This window comes from Oryx dammah, unplaced genomic scaffold, assembly GCF_014754425.2.
Source record: "Oryx dammah isolate SB20612 unplaced genomic scaffold, SCBI_Odam_1.1 HiC_scaffold_21, whole genome shotgun sequence".
NCBI classification, from domain to species: Eukaryota; Metazoa; Chordata; class Mammalia; order Artiodactyla; family Bovidae; genus Oryx; species Oryx dammah.
The window spans coordinates 12,459,284-12,480,055 of NW_024070205.1; the positions used below are offsets into that span (position 1 = coordinate 12,459,284).

The window sequence follows — 20,772 nt, forward strand, 5'->3', positions numbered from 1 at the left end:
GGGCGCAGTTCTGGATAAACTGAACTTCCACAGGATTCTTACTAGAACTGAAGTTTATAAAAAAAGGACATGGGAGCCCAAGGCTTAGTCAAAAGAGAACTCAGAAGAGCCAGACCGGAGTTTGGTCCAAGACAGAATGTTTTCCAGGGTTTGGTCCAAGACAGAATGTTTTCCAGTAGACAGTACGGTTTTCTTTATTGCTTTGATGATTTGTCATTTGATGCCGTGTATGACCAGGAAGATAACATCAAATTATACTCAAATTCTTATCGGAAAATTCTTTTAACAATAACCTTTAAAGTATGATTTCCAGAAAATGCATTTGTCATAGTTCAGATTCTTGATTACAGTCTCTATATGTGTGGGAAAATGTAAGTTATTCAATTTTCTTGGTAAGAAATAGTTTTTGCCACTTCCTTGATGCTGTTGGATCATCTTTCTCCCCTCTTGGGATAAGAGGAGAACCAGATAATAAGAGGCAGTTAAATAGCACGTGAATTTGCTGCCATTTATAGAAATATCATTTCATTACACCTTGAACAGATCTCTTTTTATTGGCTTGAGCTTCAGATGAAATTGTTGACCAACATTGAGTGGTCGTGTTTTATCAAAATGCACCTCTTTGAACACTGAGAATCTAATCCAGGACAATTAGATGCTCTCACTAGGAGAGGCATATGGGGACTGAGAAGAACGTTGAGGTGAGATGTTTTACTTCTCCCTTGACCCGTATGGTCTAGGCTGTTCTCACCAGTGGCTGAAGCTCTGGTGCTACTTAAATATGCTCTCTTGCTCCCACTCCCCTCACTGGATTTCTTTCCTTCCGCCCACGTATCTGAATCAGTGAGAGGATAAAGGGTGCAGTTCCAGTGTATTAAGTGAAAAGCTAGAAGCAATGTACAAGTAGATGGCTACTGCTCTTTGGCAAGATTACTTTGCAAGAGAATTTCCCTCCAACCTTTACCTGCAGGTGTAGATTTTTATAACTGTATCTTGTTAGCAAAAAATAAAAACAAGCAACTTAAGAACTAGGGAGCTTCCTGTAGATTTGCCATTATTCAACTGGGATGTAGGATTTTATGATGTAAGTTGCAACTAAAGATAGCAAGGGAGCCATCTTGTGAAACACTGTTTGAACTGCAGGCTGGTGGCTTCTGGGCCAAGAGGAAAGCTGGTGATAGTAATGGTGAAACAAAAGGTCAAAATTTAATTCCTTTAACTGACACAATCGTTCTGGTGCTCCTATACATTCTTTCCCAGTCTATGTAAATCAGCAAGTATTGGCGGAATAGTATGTCCAGGGATGGTTCATATTCACTGGTTATTTAACTGAGAAATCCCTTAAGTTTGAGGAATGATACTTGTAGCCTTGATCCTTAATTCTAAATACTTGCTGTAAGCGATTGAATTAATAGTTTAAATTTCAGCCTTAAAGTCTAGTAAGTGTTTAACCTTGTACACATAACTTCAGTAAACCTGTTTGTTTCTGAATGAAGATAATTAGCAGTACTTCTCTTATAGGGTTGTGAAAGTTGAATGGAGTGTACACACACGTGAAGCGCCTGGGCTTCCTTGGAGGTTCAGATGGTAAAGAATCTGCCTGCAGTGCAGGAGACCTGAGTTCGATCCCTGGATCGAGAAGATCCCCTGGAGAAGGGAATGGCTACCCACTCCAGTATTCTTGACTGGAGAATCCCATGGACAGAGGAGCCTGGCGGGCTACAGTCCATGGGGTTGCAAGTAGAGATGGCTAAGTGACTAACACTTTCACTTTCATGAAGAGACTAGCATTGTATCTGTGATGCAGTGAGAGAGAGGAAAAGAGTGTGTGTGTGTGTCAATAAATAGTGTTAGCCATTATTTTTATCATTGATAATGACAGTTATTTTATTTTTATTTTATTATTTTATTTTTGGTAATGAAAATAGAGTAATAAAGTAATGCCATAGGCTGGTCTAAAAGAGGTACTCTGATCACGGTCATCCTACATACAATTTGCTTCCTAATTTTGCTTTCTTTTCTCCTGAAGAGCCCTACCACACCCCTCCCCCCATATTGAATAGCTTTAGACCCACAAAACCATGCCCATGTCACAGAATGTAAATCAGAATCACATCTGTAGATATTTAAAAATACATGAACAGAATCCCCTCCTCTCCCAGGGGAAGATAAGAATTTAGGTGTTCTGGGGTGGATTTTTGAAATTCCCTCTGTGATTCTGATCTGCACCCTTGGTTTAAAAACAATGACCTAGAAGAACAATGTACTACTTTGTGAAAGTCCTGAAATGAATACTTCTTTTATCAAAACATTGTTTAGTTCTCTTAATTAAAATCATATTTTTTCTAGAACTACTGTTTCTTATTCAGTGTTCGGTTAGCTTGTCTGTCAGTGCTGTGGGTTTGACTCACTTTTTAAAAATGACCAGGTGTAGGACTTTCCTGGTGGTCCTGTGGTTAAGACTTCATCTCCATTGCAGGGGGTGTGGGTTCGATCCCTCGTGGGGGAACCAAGATCCCACATGCCTTGAGGCCAAAAAAATCAAAACATAAAACAGACGCAATATTGTAACAGGCTCAAAAATGTTCCACGTGAGAAAAAAAATCATTAAAAAACAAATAAATAAAAAAGACCAGGTGTGATCATCATTTCACTTTGTTTTCTGAATAGTTTCCTCTTTTTCTTAGGTTGCTAACAGAGGACACCCCAAATTTACCCTGTTCTTCTTACCCTACCTCCAGTATTTTATCCTTATACCCTACTCTATTGATATTTTTCTGCATCTAAAATAATGTAAGTTGTTTTATATTAAAATACCACTTTAGTTGTTACTTTTTAAAAAATATAGTTTGCACAGATATGGAACTCTCTTTTTACTTGTCAGCTCCAAATAAAACTAAAAGGAGTAAAAAAGTACAGTAGAACTATTTAGATCTGAGGATGTTTATTTAATTAAAATATATTAATAAGACCCATAGATGTTTCTTCTTAATTCAATATATTTTCTTGGGCATCTGCTCTGAGCAGAGCGCTACACATTTTTGTATGTAAAGGAAAGAAAAATATCTGCTCCCAAGAAGTTTGTCATCTAGAAAAAAGACAAAAGCATGTAACCAAATGGCAGGAATTCATGTAAAAGTCATGTATAATCCCTGAAAAGGAAATAGCAAGTGTTATGGATGTTCCAAGAAGCAAGATCACAGCTGGCTGAAAGGGAGAGGAATGACCGTATATTGGAAGTGATGTGTGAAGGGGACAGAAAGGACAGAAAAGATTTCAAATCATGATTGAAGGGGCCACATTCGTACCAGTTAGAAGGAGAAAACAATATAAAACGTGTAAGGAATCAAAAAAGGCGAGCTGAGTTTTTTTTCAGTGAGTAATGATGACTCTGGTGTTACTGAAGGGAGTACAGTTGCATAACAGGGAGTCTGGGGAAATGGGAATGGTGCTTTGTAAGTAAAGGCCTTGGAACGGCTAAGCGTTTTACAGATTACTGAGTATAAACACCTAACTGTGCTTTAGGGAGAATGAACTGTGGTGAGATGGGTTTGGTTGAGAAAAGACCATGGTAAGGCTGTCTGGATGGCCTGAGGTAGTGGCAGAAGAACCATCGAGAAGCAGAGGAGGAGAATGGAAGGATTGTCGTGGACTGGGGACGTTGCCTGCAGAGCTATATGGCTTTGGGGTCTTAACGGGATTTACACTACCATGCGTGAATAGCTAGCTAGTGGGAAGCTACTGTATAACACAGAAAGCCCAACCCAGCCATATACATACATGCTGGCTCTTTTGGTTACACACATATATGGCTGATTCATGTTGTACGGCAGAAACCAGCATAGCATTGTCAAGCAATTATCCTCTGATTAAAAATCTTTTTAAAATATGGCACGACAAAGTGAGTGAAAATGTTAGTTATCTGCTAGTCATCCACTAAGAACAAAATCCTGAATTACCAGAGGGAGGGAAGTTAAACATGCTAATCTGATTATTTTTAAAGGAAATGTACTATTCAGAAGTCAACACAATAAAGAGAAACCTCAACTAACAACTTAGGCACAGAGGAGATTTTGAAGGAATAACGAGAATCAGGAGAAGGATTCTTTTGTGAACATCTTTCCATAACCCCACCATTTCATGAGAGCCACAACAAACCAGCTGTTTGAAGGCATTTTAGGTCTAAGCTCTGAAAGTGAATCAAGTATTCTTGAAATCACCAACATTTGAAAAATGGAAACTGCCTGAATAGAAAGAAGAGAGGGCTTGCAGTTTCCCTTCCTGAAAGGGAGTTTCAGGAAGAATATATATTTTTCAATTTTTATTTTTTAGAATTGAGCTTTGTTTTTGTTGTTGTTATTTAAATTTTATCTTGTTGATTATTTGGTCGTACTGTGAATTCAGCATGCAGGATCTTAGTCCCCCAGCTAGGGATCAAACCCATGCTCCCTTCAGTGGCAGTATGGAGTCTTAACCAACCGGACCACCAGGGAATCCCAGAATATATTTACTTTAGATGGCCAAAGGAAAAGCCCTAGGGCTACAGTGAGGACCAAGGAATGGTCCCTCACAGAACTTCTACTTGTGGAACTGATGGTTATAATCTAGTGAGATGATTCTTAGGATAAAGGGAATGTGTATACAGGAGGGGGACCAAGCCCAACCTTGGGGCTGTATAGTGAGGGCTCAAGCAAGGCTTCTTGGAGAAATTAATTCCTAACCTAAGTAATGGTGGAATCTTAAGGATCAACCAGGTGAAGAGTTGTGGGAGGGGGAAGGCATGCATTTGAGGTAAAGGAAGAAACATAATCAGAGGAAATCAATAGGGAGGTAGTTCAGTTTGGTTAAGTATCTTTCATCTGCATGGTACTTATTTTTATATAAGGTGAATTTTTCTTCAAAATAGTAGTCAATTTTCTCAGCCTTATTAATTGTATAATTATTCAACTTTGAATTTATGATGCTTTAAAAAATGTGCTATGTCTAACCTTATTCTGGTCTTTTCTGTTCTTTTCTGTTTTGTTGCATTGCACTCTACACTAGCCCAAACTGTTCTCTAAAGCTCTTCCATATGTCTTGATAAGATTACTTTTAGGTATTTCATAATTCCCTTATAGTAAAAGTAAGGTATTTTTCCATTTCAATTAGCAAATTTGAGATTGTGCTAAAGTAGTATAATGCTGTTGGTTTCTGCATATTTATCACGCATTCAGCTATTTTACTGAGCTTTTTACCTATTTGATAATTTTTAATAATCTCCTATACTTACTAGATATTTAATTCCACCTACAACTAATATATTTGTCTTCTTTATAATAATCATTCCTTTTATATGTTTACTATCATTATGCCTGCTAGAACTTTCAGAATAATAATTAAAAAAAGTAAATTGTGAAATGGACATTTTTCCCCCCGACTGTAAGGGGATTCCTCTTATTGTCCTTTAATATTAAGTATGATATTGAATGTTTTGAGATAGTCACCCTTTGTCACAATAAGAATTATTTTCTGTTTATCACTTTTAAAGAATTATAAGAAATTATACAGATTGTTAATCAGATTGCTTTTTTAATAGCTGTATAGTAGATATCATGTAGGGCCTTCCCTGGTGGCTCAGATGGTAAAGAATCTGCCTGCAATGCAGGAGCCCTGGGTTGCATGCTGGTTGGGAAGATCCCTTGGAGGAGGGGATGGCAGCCCACTGCAGTATTCTTGCCTGGAGAATCCCCATGGACAGAGAAGCCTGACGGGCTATAGTCCATGGGACTGCAAAGAATTTGACATGACTGAGCGACTAAGCACAGCACAGCATGTATATCATGTAGAGCAAAGCTTCCTACCTCATTTCCCCCCAAATATTCTTAGCTATTATTGGTTCTTTACTTTCTTTTATTACTTTTATAAAATTCCATTATTTTGTACTGAAAACTGTTGTAAAATATTCATTGCATATGGGTCTTTTCCACTGAACCAGTTCTTCCCATCAGGAGCTTCAGCTTCAGCATCAGTTCTTCCAATGAATATTCAGGACTGATTTCCTTTAGGATGGACTAGTTGGATCTCCTTGTAGTCCAAGGGACTCTCAAGAGTCTTCTCCAACACCATAGTTCAAAGCATTAATTCTCTGGTGCTCAGCTTTCTTTATAGTCCAACTCTCAACATCCATACTTGACTACTGGAAAAACCATAGCTTTGACTATACGGACCTGTATCGGCAAAGTAATGTCTCTGCTCTTTAATGTGCTGTCTAGGTTGGTCATAGCTTTTCTTCCAAGGAGCAAGCGTCTTTTAATTTCATGGCTGCAATCACCATCTGCAGTGATTTGGGAGCCCCCCAAAATAAAATCTGTCACAGTTTCCATTGTTTCTCCATCTATTTGCCATGAGTGATGGGACTGGAGGCCATGATCTTCGTTTTTTGAATGTTGAGTTTTAAGTCAGCTTTTTCACTCTCCTCTTTCCCTTTCATCAAGAGATTGTTTAGTTCCCCTTCACTTTCTCCCATAAGAGTGGTGTCATCTGCATATCTGAGGTTATTGATATTTCACCCTGCAATCTTGATTCCAGCTTGTGCTTCATGCAGTCTGGCATTTTGCATGATTATTTATTATTAACATATATAAATAATAAATTGATCTCTGTACTCATGGAACTCATAAATGATAAACTCATGAAATAATAAATATATATCTATAATAAATCAACCTCTACACTCATGGAACTCATAGTCAAGTGAGGAATATATATAGATAATAGATATTAAATCAGTTGTTACAAATAATTATATAATTGCAAGTGTGCAAAGTATTTGAAAAGGGTCTTATTTGTTTGTAGTATTAATAAATTCTGTCATAAAAGTGACATGTTCACTTGGACCTGTTCAGATGGGGGTGGCATATATGGGCCTCATGTAGGTATTCCACTAACGATGGACCTACAGCAGCTTTCTGCAGAAGGCCCTTCCCTGAAAGTGATGTGAAGGCAAGGTGATGGCTGTTCTGATGATATATTCCTATAAATGTCAGCGGTTGGCCTAGAGGCATTGGTTTAGCTTCCATGCAGATCTCTAGCACAGATTATGTACAGTCTCCTAAATTTGGCTCTTATTCTGTACTATATTGGTCAATATTAAGTAGCTGAAAAGGGGGAAGTCCTAAATTGTAGTGTTTGGCAATTTCTGAGGTGTAAATATGTCTGTTGTAGTTGATTTCAGGCTATCAGTGTGAAGTCAGCTGACCAATAGAATTCCTGAGAATTTAACCACTGATCTCTCAAGATAGGGTCAAGATACCATGGAGCCCTCGTCTCCTCCCAGGTCTTGTCCTCTGGTTTCTGCCCCACCCAACCTCTTCCACAGTCAGGCCCCTTCAATCTTCAGTCTAGTCTGTTCCCTTAAGCTCTTCGGAAGCTGGATCGACTGCCAGTCCTTTAACTTTGTTGCCAAGCATATGTGATGCTATAAACTGACAGCTGCTCTCCTCAGGCGAAGCATTTTGAGTGTGAACACCTTAATTTAGGAGTTACAACAAAACTTAATATTGTTTCTTTTCCATTTTCTTCTTGCCAAAACAGTCTGTTTCACCCTGAGGCAAGGAAGATGCTGCTGAGTAACCAAGGGAAAGAGTCAGGAAGTCCAGACAAGCACTAAAATTAATCTTTTACAAGCTTGGCGTGCTGTGTTGCTTAGAGTCAATAGATACTTTTCATAAGTCCATTAACAGTATCAAGTCATTTAACCCGGGTCTACTCATTGCTTAAAAGGTGGTACATGCGTGCAGTGAAGACTGATCTTCTTTTATGGAAGACAGGGAAGAAAACACGAGGAACATCCCTTGAACAGCCATGTGGTCCTCTCACTTGGGCAAATGTCCAGGGCATTGCTGGCATGTCCTTAATGTCAGAAAACTGCTCGGTGGCTTTGTGTGTGCACGCTGGGTGGCTGTGTGAGGGCTTCCACCTCCGAGGCACAGGTTGAGCAGAAGAGATCAGCGTAATGTTATCGAGAGAAGGTTCATGTTTGGAAGATGAAGCAGGAAGAGACTCCCAGAAGAGTCATATCAGGATCCCTCAACCCTACTCCTTTCATTCTCCCGTCTGCTAACTTTGGAGATAATAAAGATGAAGCATAGAGATGCCACAAGGAACTGGTCTCTGTCTTTTGATCAGTGAAAGGTAGATCGGCTTTCTTTACATCTAGAATTCTTTGGATTGGGGGCCATCTCATGTGGTGACCTAAACAGGATTTCTGAGGAAATCCTTTGTCCCCTTTTCTGAAGATGTTCTGGTTTCTTCTGGCCAAATCTGTCGGTGATGGATGGAAAGTTGGAGTCTTGTTTCTTATGTCCTTTTAACTCGTGTGGGGCAGGTCAAATTGAGCCCTTGGACACTTAAGCTTTTTATTTTTTAAATGGTAGAGCCTATTTTTAGTGATACCCCAGTCAGTATTCGTTTTCATTGTATCTTTTCTTTCTGATCCTTGATCCTTTCTGGTGGTAGGTTACTTCTCATGGTTGTAACTCTGAAGATACTTATCCTCTTCTGCAGAAAGAGAAAATGGGATGATGTGGGATAACTCAGATGCTTGGCCCACTTCAGGTCACATGGTTGTTCCTCTGGTAGTGGTGGTGATGGTTCAGTGGCTTGGTCGTGTCCGACTCTTTGCTGCCCCATGGATTATAGTCCCCCAGGCTCCTCTGTTCATCTGGAGAGACAATAGAAAAAGTGTTGAATCTTAGCAGGACTCTGGAATAATCAGAGAATCCAGGTCGAAACAGTCCACCCTGCAGTCTCTCTTGTTATTGATATGCTGCCTATTGATGCTAGAATAGAAGACAGGGTTGAGATGGTTGAGTTCCATCTTGGATGGTGTTAAGAAATGCTACTCTTCCAAACAGTCCAGGTTAAACATTCTACCTAACTTTTGTGATGGCCTTTCCTTCTTCAAATTACCTTGCTACAAGACTTTTGGGACTTTTTCACACATGCCCTGGATGCATCTTTTGTATATATTGCCCTGATGCTCAGCATTCCAAAGCATTAGTAGACAAGAGCAGATGCAAGGTAAATGCATAGGAAGGTAAATGAGTTAAATGCGTAGACAGCTTACATCATATTCTCCAAGCAGTCGGTGGGTCTGAGAAGTAGTAAGGCAGCTTTTGAGCTGGAGGCTTAAAAAATAAAAAAAGATTTGTCGACTAAAAAAAATGCACAACACAAGAGTTGCAAGTTAAGTTTTATTTGGGGGCAAAATAAGGATGATAGCCTGAGAGGCAGCCTCTCAGATAGCTCTGAGAAGCTGCTGCAAAGAGGTAGGGGGGAAGGTCAGTATATATGTGATTTTGGTGAAGGGGGAGTATATGTAATTAAGCACATTATTTATTTTTTTGCAGAAGGTTTCTGCTAGTCACAAGGAGTAGTCATCACCATGAAAGATTTAAGGATTTTAGTGCTTTTCTAGACATGAAAAGATACAAAAATTTGGCTCATAAAATTGGCTCCTGGAAATGTCTGACTATATGCAGACCTGTTCTGCCAGATTCCCCAGAGCACAGAGCACCTCATTTCTGCTCTCTACTCTGAACTCCTTGCAGGGGATTTTGAAAATCAGCAGTAACAGCTGCACATGATTTAATCCTTGTAAATGTAGATGGCAAGTGCCAATTTGTAATTCACCGGGTTGATAATTTTAAGTTTTCATTTACTGCTTTTTGGTAGATACTTGAATGAAAAAAAATTTTTAAGTTGTTATTAAATGTTTAATAATTTAAGCATATTTGAATACTCTTAAGGCAATACACACTTAATAAATGGCAACAAAAGCTTTGTAGTCAACAGCATTGGCAGCACAGAGAGGTAGAAGTAAACTGAATGAAAACATTGACTTTATTGTGTGTTATACTCCCTCAGTTTTCATCATCTAGTTTAATTGGAACATTAGCTATACTTTGGGGATTGTTAGAGTGCTTGTTTATAAGAAGATTTTACATTAAAAGCTTATGTGGTATAAAGGGATTCTTAATTAGTTGAAATCTAGGATTGATATTTTATAATATTTGGAAATTTTTGAATCAAGTTTGAGGTCATATGTTTTAAACTATTACTCATTTCTAAACAACTGAATTCTTCTTCTTTGTATTTTTAGGATTTGGAAACATCTCACCACGCACAGAAGGGGGAAAAATATTCTGTATCATCTATGCCTTACTGGGAATTCCCCTCTTTGGCTTTCTGTTGGCTGGAGTTGGAGATCAACTAGGGACCATATTTGGAAAAGGAATTGCAAAAGTGGAAGATACATTTATTGTGAGTATGATAGCCATTTAACTGCATATGTTAATTGTCTCATTTTTTCAAAAATATTATAACTTTTCTGTTTACCTCAGATATAGTTAGATGTAAGCTATTGAGTTTTCTATAACAATTTACATGAGCTTCTTTTTGCAAATAACTCACTGTATAGTTGTTTTTATACTTCTCTGAACGAATACATTAATGAATGAGAAAAAGTGAAATATACAGAAAGTAGAAATCTGACAGTCCTGGGCTCAAATTCCAGATGGATTGTATCCTGGCTATATTCACTTAAGCTAGTTATTTTACCCTTAAATCTCCATTTTGCCATTTATATGAATAATAGTACTGATGATGAGGCATTACTCTGAGATTTAGAGATATTCTAAGTGAAAGCTTAACATAGCTAGTAAACCTTAGGCCTTTGCTGAAGGATTGAATAATATATAGCAAACATGATAAAGGGGATCGTATAACTTATTTTAATAATGTTGCTGATAGAAATTTAACTAAGGTATATAATTTAGTAGGACCAAAAATAATATAATGAAGATGTTCATGGGCATATGATATTCAGTAGAAAAAATAAATAAAATGAAAATGCTCTTAGAATTTTAAGTGAAAAATAGTAATATTACCTTGATGACAAGCTTTTATTCTTGAAAATTATGAATGAAGAAAATAATTGTGTTAAAGAGTCAGATTATAGACGATTTGTTACTTCTGTCACTACTATTATGTTTTATTTATTATTTGATAATGTTTTATCTTTTCATAAAAAGTTCGAGCATTTAACTATTGATGAAATAAGATCACTGAGTGTTAGGTTTTCAATTGAAATTATAATTCCAGTTTTAACATTAGATATATTTCATACTGGGGCTTCCCTGGTGGCTCAGCGGCATAAAAAATATTCCTGCAATGTAGGAGCCGCAGGGGATGTGGGTTTGGTCCCTGGTTTGGGAAGATCCCCTACAGGAGGGCATGCAACCCTCTCCAGTATTCTTGCCTGGAGAATGCCAGGGTCAGAGCCACCTGGCGGGCTACAGCCCATAGGATTGCAAAGAGTCAGGCACGACTGAAGCGACCTAGCAGGCATGCACACGCTTCATATTAGATTCAGAGGTGCAGCAGTGTGGGTCCTCTGAGGGCAGCTCTAGCTTAGAGGTGTTGAAGACCTCTCGTTGTCTACATATCATGTCTTGTATATTTAGTTGTGCAGCTTAAGGTCGTAGAACAGTGAGATGGCTTGTCTAGTTCACATGGAAATCAACTGTGGACTTTAAGTCTGCTAGTATTTCACTTTAATCAGTTGAACAATGATAGGAAAGTGTGGTGGGAGAGGGGAAAAGTCTCCATGAAATTGATTTTATCAGTTATCAACAGTGGATATTTAATTTATGCTTCATTCTTCTCAATTTTCACGTATTTCTAGGTTGTGTTTGGCGCAAAATCAGTTGTTTGCTTGTAGAATAGAAATATTTCAAAAGTAGTTCAGGTAAAGAAAGAATGATGTAAATCTGAAATTTTGTTCTCTGAGCAAATGTTATGTACTTTAGAAAGTATTTTACCTGTTGCAAAGTAAAAGTAAAGTATATAAAAGTAAAGTATATAAAAGTAAAGTAACATCAGTATTAGCATTGGTTGTTTTCAGTTATTCATATTACACCTAATATGTTTAAGTAAAGACAATTGAAAATTAATTATAAAAGAATAAAATACCATTCTCATTTGCTAATTTGCTGATAACAGTGTGTATAGGTTATATGCATAAAATAAATATGTAATGAGAACCTACCGTATCGCTCCGGGAACTCTCCTCAGAGCTCCTTGATGACCTAAATGTGAAGGAAATCCAAAATAGAAGCGATATGCATGTGTGTGTGTGTCTGTGTGTGTGTGTGTGTGTGTGTGCATGTGTGTGTATGTGTGTATATATATATATATATAGCTGATTCACATTGTTCTACAGTAGAAACTAACATAACGTTGTAAAGCAACTATACTCCAATAAAAATAATTTAAACAGTATATATAGGTTAACTTTGCAGGTACATCAATAATCGATCTCAGTCAATTTCTCTCTCTCAGTATCTGTCTCTCGCCCTCTCTCTCTCACTCTCTCATCCCTAGAAGTGGAATGTTAGTCAAACCAAGATACGAATCATCTCAACAATCATCTTTATTCTGTTTGGCTGTGTACTCTTCGTCGCTCTGCCTGCGATCATATTCAAGCACATAGAAGGCTGGAGTGCCCTGGACGCCATTTATTTTGTGGTTATCACCTTAACCACCATTGGCTTTGGCGACTATGTCGCAGGTAAGTTTTTGAAGAAACATTGCTCTCCTAACCCTTCTCCTTTAATTAAACTTTTTCTCTTGGGTTTGCAGACAACACAGTGACTGCCTCTATTTCCCAGGGCTGTCATAAGAAAGTACCACAAACTGGGTACCTTTAAACAAAAGAAATTCATTCTCTTATAGAAGTTCAAAATCAGAGTGCCAGCAGGGGCAGGGTCCCTCTGGGACGGGTAGACTCCTCCCTTCCTTCTCCCCGGCTTCTGGAGGCGGAGAGCATCAGTCCCTGCTGGGCCTCGGGTGGTAGCTGCGTCACTTCATCTCTGCTTCCGTCATCATATCATATTCTCCCTGTGTCCCCGTGCTGTGACCACATTTCCCTGTTCTTATAAAGACACCAGTCACATCGGATTAAAAGCCCACTCTACTCTAGTATGAATTCATCATAACTAATTGTATCTGCCAAGGGCCTTATTTCCAAATAAGCTCATGTTTCAAAGTGCCAGGGTTGGGACTTCAACACGTATTTTTGGAAAACACAGTTTCATCTGTAACAGTGACGGAGCCAAAAAAAAAAAAAGAGAGAGAGATCATTCCATGACAGTGAAGGTCAGCAAAAGGGTACAGTTGAATATTTATTTTTCTTTCTATAGATGAAATTTAAATTGCTGTCTGTTCAGAGTGTTATAGTACCACTCTAATTTCAGAAACCACTTCAGTTTAGTTCAGTCGCTCAGTCGTGTCCGACTCTTTGCGACCCTATGAATCGCAGCACACCAGGCCTCCCTGTCCATCACCAACTCCGGAGTTCACTCAAACTCACGACATCGAGTTTGTGATGCCATCCAGCCATCTCATCCTCTGTTGTCCCTTTTTCCTCCTGCCCCCAATCCCTCCCAACATCAGAGTCTTTTCCAATGAGTCAACTCTTCGCATGAGGTGGCCAAAGTACTGGAGTTTTAGCTTTAGCATCATTCCTTCCAAAGGACACCCAGGGCTGATCTCCTTCAGAATGGACTGGTTGGATCTCCTTGCAGTCCAAGGGACTCTCAAGAGTCTTCTCCAACACCACAGTTCAAAAGCATCAGTTCTTTGGCATTCAGCTTTCTTCACAGTCCAACTCTCACATCCATACATGACCACTGGAAAAACCATAGCCTTGACTAGACAGACCTTGGTTGGCAAAGTAATGTCTCTGCTTTTGAATATGCTATCTAGGTTGGTCATAACTTTCCTTCCAAGGAGTAAGCATCTTTTAATTTCATGGCTGCAATCACCATCTGCAGTGATTTTGGGGCCCCCAAAAAATAAAGTCTGACACTGTTTCCCCATCTATTTCCCATGAAATGATGGGACCGGATGCCATGATCTTCGTTTTCTGAATGTTGAGCTTTAAGCCAACTTTTTCACTCTGCTCTTTCACTTTCATCAAGAGGCTTTTTAGTTCTTCTTCACTTTCTGCCATAAGGGTGGTGTCATCTGCATATCTGAGGTTATTGATAATTCTCCCAGCAATTTGATTCCAGCTTGTGCTTCCTCCAGCCCAGCGTTTCTCATGATGTACTCTGCATAGAAGTTAAATAAGCAGGGTGACGATATACAGCCTTGATGTACTCCTTTTCCTAATTTCAGAAACCACTTATCTGCCTCTTATTTGTTTTTTTTAGTGGTACAAGAATTCAAGTTTAAATCATCTTTGCTCTTTTTACTAGGCCTTTCCATATCTTAGTTTTTCCTCCCAGCTTTCTTGAGAAATAATTGACATACATCACTGGGTATGTTCAAGGGGTAACAGCAAGATGATTTGATTTACATAGGTCATGCAATGAAGTGATCACCACAGTCGGTTCTGCTAACATCCATTCTTCTAATGCAGTCTGCCTTGGTGTCTGGGGTCCCAGCGTGCTTCAGCACCACTCCCATGTCCTAGGATTCTCTCAGTGGTGCTTTTGTCCTCGAATAGTTGTTAGTTTTTCTTCTTGTGAGGGGGGAGTGAAGCCAGGAACAAGCTAGTCACCATCTTGGTAATGTCACTCTCATATTTTAGTTTTAGAAACACCTCAAACTTTGGAAGATGTGCTGAGCTACTTAAAACCTTCTTTTCTCTACGATATTTATCTCCTCTAATTTTCAGTTCTAATATCAGTGTTTTTAATCTTTTTAGCAATTTATCCATATTTTAAAATTCATGATTTTAAGACCTGTTTCCTTTGTCTATATATGTTATTTCTGTTGCTGTTTGCTTTATTGTTTTATCTCTTAGATCTTATATCATTTCATCTCTCTTTTTCTGTTATATTATCTCATTATTGTTACTGTTCAGGGGCTGCCCCAGTGCTCAGCAGTGAAGAATCCACCTGCCAGTGTAGGAGACTTGGGAGATGCAGGTTCGACCCCTGGGTTGGGAAGATCCCCTGGAGGAGGAAATGGCAACCCACTCCAGTATTCTTGCCTGGAGAATCCCATGGACAGAGGAGCCTGGCGGGCTATGGTCCATGGAGTCACAGAGTCAGACACGACTGAGCACACACACACATTATTGTCTTAACTCCAGTATTAAATAAATTGTAGTAATAGTGGTAAAAATAATGTAGCAATTCTCTGTCATGCATCATTTTGACCAGCTCCTAAAAAATCTAAATTTTTCTTTAAAAAAATAAGTTTGAAGTGTTAGAAAAACATGCTGATAACCATTTTAGTAGGAATGTGCTAGTAAACTTCCCAGAATAAACTAAGTAGCCTAATTTAATTTTAGGAGGGTTTTATACTTTTGAGTTGTTTATTCTTCTTTTTTGACTCAAACCTCTTACTTAAATATTATCCAAAAAGAAAATATATTGTGTAGCTTTATAAAAATTTCAGAGAAGGCATCTGTTTTTATTATTTGTTAATTACAGTTTAACTTGGCAAAGCCCTTCTTTCTGGGGAATGTATAATATCTTTGAAGATGGGGATGCTTCTACAAGCAAAGATTTGCTTTTGGTCAAAAACAGTACATTCACATCTCTGTGCTGGATGGGAAAGGGTAGAGATCTGTTTGTTTCCTAATTAGCAAAATGCAGAGAGAAGAATCTCAGACATTTGTAGCTCAATATTGGACAACAAGCTATTGTCCTAAAATAACCATTTTTCTCCCTTTCATTAATGTCATAGATATAGTTAGAAATGGAAAGAGCTTTAATGTAGCAGAAAATGAGATGTAGGGATGTCAGGCAAAGTGAAGTAAGTCAGAACAAGCAAAACAAATATCTTGTTAATGCGTGTATGTGGAATATAGAAAAATGGTACAGATAGATGAACCTATCTGCAAGGCAAGAAGAGAGATGCAGACATAGGGGATGGGTGTGTGGACACAGAGGGTGGTGTGGGATGAATTGGGGGATTGGAACTGACATGTGCCATGTGCAAAACAGATAGCTAATGGGAAGCTGCTATATAGCACAGGGAGCTCAGCTCTGTGCTGTCTGTTGGCCTAGATGAATGGAATAGGATGGGATGGGGAGGGGGTAGGAGGGAGGTCCAAGAGGAAGAGGATATGGTGTATGTGTGTATGTATAAGCTGGTTCACTTCATTGTATAGCATAATTAACACAACATTGTAAAGCAGCTGTACCCCAATTAAAAAAATGTTATACTTGTGCTATGTTCATCCGAGGCTATTGTGTGTGTGTCCTGTCACTTCAGTTGTGTCCAACTCTTTGAGACCCAATAGACTGTAGCCCGCCAGGCTCCTCTGTCCACGGGATTCTCCAGGCAAGAATACTGGAGTGGGTTGCCATGCCCTCCTCCAGGGCATCTTCCCAACCCAGGGATCAAACCCGTGTCTCTCGTGTCTCCTGTTTTGGCAGGCAGATTCTTTACCACTAGTGCAACCTGGGAAGCCTGGGCTATTGTACTATTTTGTAAATATAATTAGCAATTATATTTAATTATAATTAAATTATGTGTAATATAATTAACCGAGGTCTTATAGTACCTGTGGAATATATAGGTATTAGGTGACAAGTCTTCCATTTTCAAGCCAACAGCCTTGTATTGCACATGTTATTATATCCTATTTAATTTTTGATGTTTTATGGTAATACATAGTTGTGTTTATTTATTAATGTATTTATTCTTCAGCTTTATTGAGGTACAATTGGCCGATAAAATCATAAGATATTTAAAGTGCACATCGTGGTGTTTTCATATACATATATTATACATTGTGAAAGAATCCAATTGATTAATACATTCCTCACCTCACTCTAGGCTTCCCCAGTGGGTCAGCAGGTAAAAAATCTGCCTGAATGCAGGAGACACAGGAGATGCAGGTTCAGTCCCTGGGTCATGAAGATCCTTTGGAAAAGGAAATGGCAAGCCACTCCAGTATTCTTGCCTGGAGAATCCCATGGATAGAGGAGCCTGGTGGGCCATAGTGCTAAGGATTACAAAGAGTCCGTCACGACTAAGCAGCTAAGCGTGCACATCTCATTGATTTGTTTGTTTAGTGAGAACTTTTAAGTTCTTTTATCTTAGCAGATTTCAATGATACAATATGGTGCACATGTTATTTTAAATAAGTGTCAGTCCAGCGTGAACCTCATAGTCTGAGATTCTCTAAAAAAAAAAAATTATAAATAAAAATGTGGGTGAAATCCTAAAATAGTGTTATATTTGTGACCACAGTATAAACCACCTTAAAAAAAAGATGAACAAATATTTTTACTTTATGGTTTTGTAGAAGATGAAGAAAGTGAGTTTTAAATTTCCCTTAGGAGACCAACACTCTGAAACTGGCTGGATTGTGTTAGTCTTTCAGTAGCCTCTCTCAGCTGTCTGAAAACACCTTGTATATCAGTGGGAACCCTGAATACAGTCATGTTCACAGTATTGGAGGAGAACAGGGGAGCAGAATATTTGCATGGCATTAGATATAGTCTAAGAAACATTGTTATTATTACTAAGGTTTTATTTTATTATACCCCTCTTTAAGCCCATTATTTTAATTTCATTTGTACAGAGGAATAGTGAAAAATGGTAGAAATATGCTTTGCCAACAACTTGCAAAGGAATTTAATGTGTTCGAAGTGACAAATGCTGAGAAAATTAGAGAAGCAGGATGGACACTACTTTTGTTGACTTATCTCTGTCTCCTTAATTTACATATTTTGTACCTATTTTGGTCTTTGTGAAACTGTAGAACCCTATTCCTAGTCCTGTAGTCTTTACATCCTAGATCTGCGTGCCCAGGGAGCATTTTTGGATTGAAATGGCGGACAAGGGGAAAGATGTGGCAAAAGCTGCCTAGGAAATGTGTGCCCTTCATGAGAGTTTTTGGGGGAAAAAAATTGTGAGTTTTTTAGAGGATCTTGGAAAATAACTGCTATAGTTAAGTAGAATACATAAAAATAGTCTTTCCTTCTGGGTACCTTGTGACAAGTAAAATTAGCCACTAAGTTAAAGCAATGGCCCCATCTGGGAAACATCAGTTGTTTACTTTTTAGAGCCTTCCCTCTTGCTATTAGATGTCTCTACAGATAGGATTCTCACTTAATTTTGATATTTTTGCCAGGAAAAAGCAAGCAGCATTGCTCAAACTTGAACCTTCTCATCTTTCTATTAGGCTATAAATCTCCAAAGAAAACAGAGATGTACTTCTCTTAATAGACACCCACTGTCTGATGCCTTTCTCGTCTGCAAGTGCTACTCCAAATGGGATTAGAATTCAATTATATTTTTGTATTGGACTTCTTTGAAGACAAATTTAAAAACATATGCTTCAAACCATGGTGTTATTAAAGTAAAAGGAGTAAATTTTGGAATGTGATATCTAAATGTTTAGGATACAGGTTGTAACATTGGTGTATTAGGAGCATCTCAAAAGCAGCAAGAGATGATGTGATGTGGTAGTTCAGACAACTCTGAAGCAGAGTGCTCATCCTCAGGGAATGAGCATGAAAATACATGCAGCTAGACCTTTTGCCATGGGAAAAAAACAGGTCAAACCCTGTTGCTTTGTATTTTTAAATGTCCATTTCTTACTTTTTATTTTATTTTTAATTTTTTGGCTTTAGATCTATTATGTTGCTATGGTCCTATGATTCTTTTTTTTTTTTTTTTTTTAATTTGTGGTATAACTACCTTTGGACTTCCCTGGTTGCTCAGATGGTAAAAAAAAAAAAAACCTGCCTGCAATGCAGGAGACTTGGTTTGATCCCTGGGTCAGGAAGATCCCCTGATGAAGGGAGTGGCTACCCATGTCAGTATTCTTGCCTGGAGAATTGCATGGACAGAGGAGCCTGGCGGGCTACAGTCTATGGGATCACAAAGAGTTGGACACAACTGAGCGACTAACGCTATACAAAGATATAGCTGCTTTACGATGTTGTGGTAGTTTCTGCTGTACAGCAAAGTGAAGCAGCCATACGTATACATCTATCCCCTCTTCCTTGGACTTCCTTCCCAGTTAGGGCACCACTGGGCATGAGTAGAATTCCCTGTACTCTACAGTCTGTTCTCATTAGTTGTCTGTTTTATACTAGTGCGTATATGTCAACCCCAGTCTCCCAATTCATCCCCCTCCCTCCTTTCCCCACTTTGTATCCATGTATTTGTTCTCTACATCAGTGTCTCTATTTCTTCTTTGCTAATAATATCATCTACACCAGTTTCCTAGATTCTACATAATTTCATATTAATATCCACGTCTGTCTGCCTCTCTGCAAATGGCACAATTTCTTTCCTTTTTATGGCTGCGTACTTTTCACTTTTTGTATGTCATAATGTTCGTGATATAACCTATTAGGGCATAATATATTTCTAATTCATAAATGAATGTAAATTTACATTTGCACCCTCCAGTCCTTTCACTGTTGGCTATATTGTATCAGAAGCATTTAGCAACTACTAGTAAAGGGCAACTTTCTCTGTGTATGTGACTGAACATAAGAATTCAACATTTAATGGTTTTTCTTCAGGAAGAACTCCCCCAGCAAATTTCAATCTTACATTTATATTTATGGAAGAATGTGTTTTACTGGCTGATTGGTTGCCTTAGTAATTTGTGTTTACTCCTTCCTGATGGCCTTTTTTGTTCTTTTACTAATGCTCAATATTCTAGAGCTAAAAAAGACTGGGAGCCACAGGTCCATTGTAACATTTTTATTTTACATATGAATAAACAGACCCTCTGTTGCTAACTGTAGTTCACAGAGTGACTCTTCCTAAAAGATAAAATGAGAAAGTACATTATTTAGCCAAGTATCATTTACTTGATTTTAACAATGTCTATAATAATTTGTAGTCAAATTTGTAGAGGTAAGTTAAGTGTTACTCACTCAGTCGTGTCTGACTCTTCGCGGCAGGCTCCTCTGTCCTTAGAATTCTCCAGGCAAGAATATTGGAGTGGGTTTCCATTTCCTTCTCTAGGGAAATCTTCCTGATCTAGATTTCAAACCCAGGTCTCCCGTATTGCAGGCAGATTCTTTACTGTCTAAACCACCAGGGAAGATTGGTAAAAATTATATTTGACAGCTTACTCTTGGTTTCCTATGTTTCATTTCTTAACTTTTGTCCTGTTATTTCTCATTTGATAAGAAGTCTGAATTGATAAATTATTAAATCATGCTTGCCTTATAGGCTGAGAGTTAGATCTCATTAAAATCTAAGAAGTTATATTAATTATATAGAAATGTGTGAAAGATTGACCTCTACTTATTTAGGCTTGCTTCTAAAACTTGTTGTCTAAATCCATGATTTTAAAAAATCACTATGGGTTGGGGGATGGGCAAAATAGGTGAAGCTGATTAAGAGGCACAAACCTCCAGTTATAAAATAAATAATACGATAAATAAGTTACAGAATAGGGAGTATATTAACTAATATTGTAATAACTTTAGTGACAGTAACTAGACCTATTGTCATGATCATCTCATTTTTATATATATATATATGTTGAACCACTATATTATACACCTGAAACTAATGAAATGTACGTCAGTTATATATCAGTAAAAAATTAGTTGATGATTCTTCAGAAGTGAAGTCAAATAATTACCTAATTTAACATAATTTAACATTATTTTTCAAAGTTAGCATCCTCTTTAATATATACTCTTAGGACTAGAGTAAGTCATGGAAACCAAGAAGTGCATTTCTATGAACTGATAGACATTGCCCAAAGAAGTCTTTTTGTTCTTGTTT

General features: G+C 38.1%; 1 protein-coding gene across 2 annotated transcripts in view; it reads left to right on the forward strand.

Annotated features, from left to right (window-relative positions):
* KCNK2 (potassium two pore domain channel subfamily K member 2) overlaps positions 1-20,772 on the forward strand; it is a 142,803-nt gene that overhangs the window by 63,700 nt on the left and 58,331 nt on the right. For both annotated transcript variants that reach the window (XM_040263174.1, XM_040263172.1), the window contains exons 4-5: positions 10,142-10,302; positions 12,424-12,610. In XM_040263174.1, the coding sequence (XP_040119108.1) occupies positions 10,142-10,302; positions 12,424-12,610 (348 nt within the window). The remainder of the gene's footprint in view (positions 1-10,141; positions 10,303-12,423; positions 12,611-20,772) is intronic.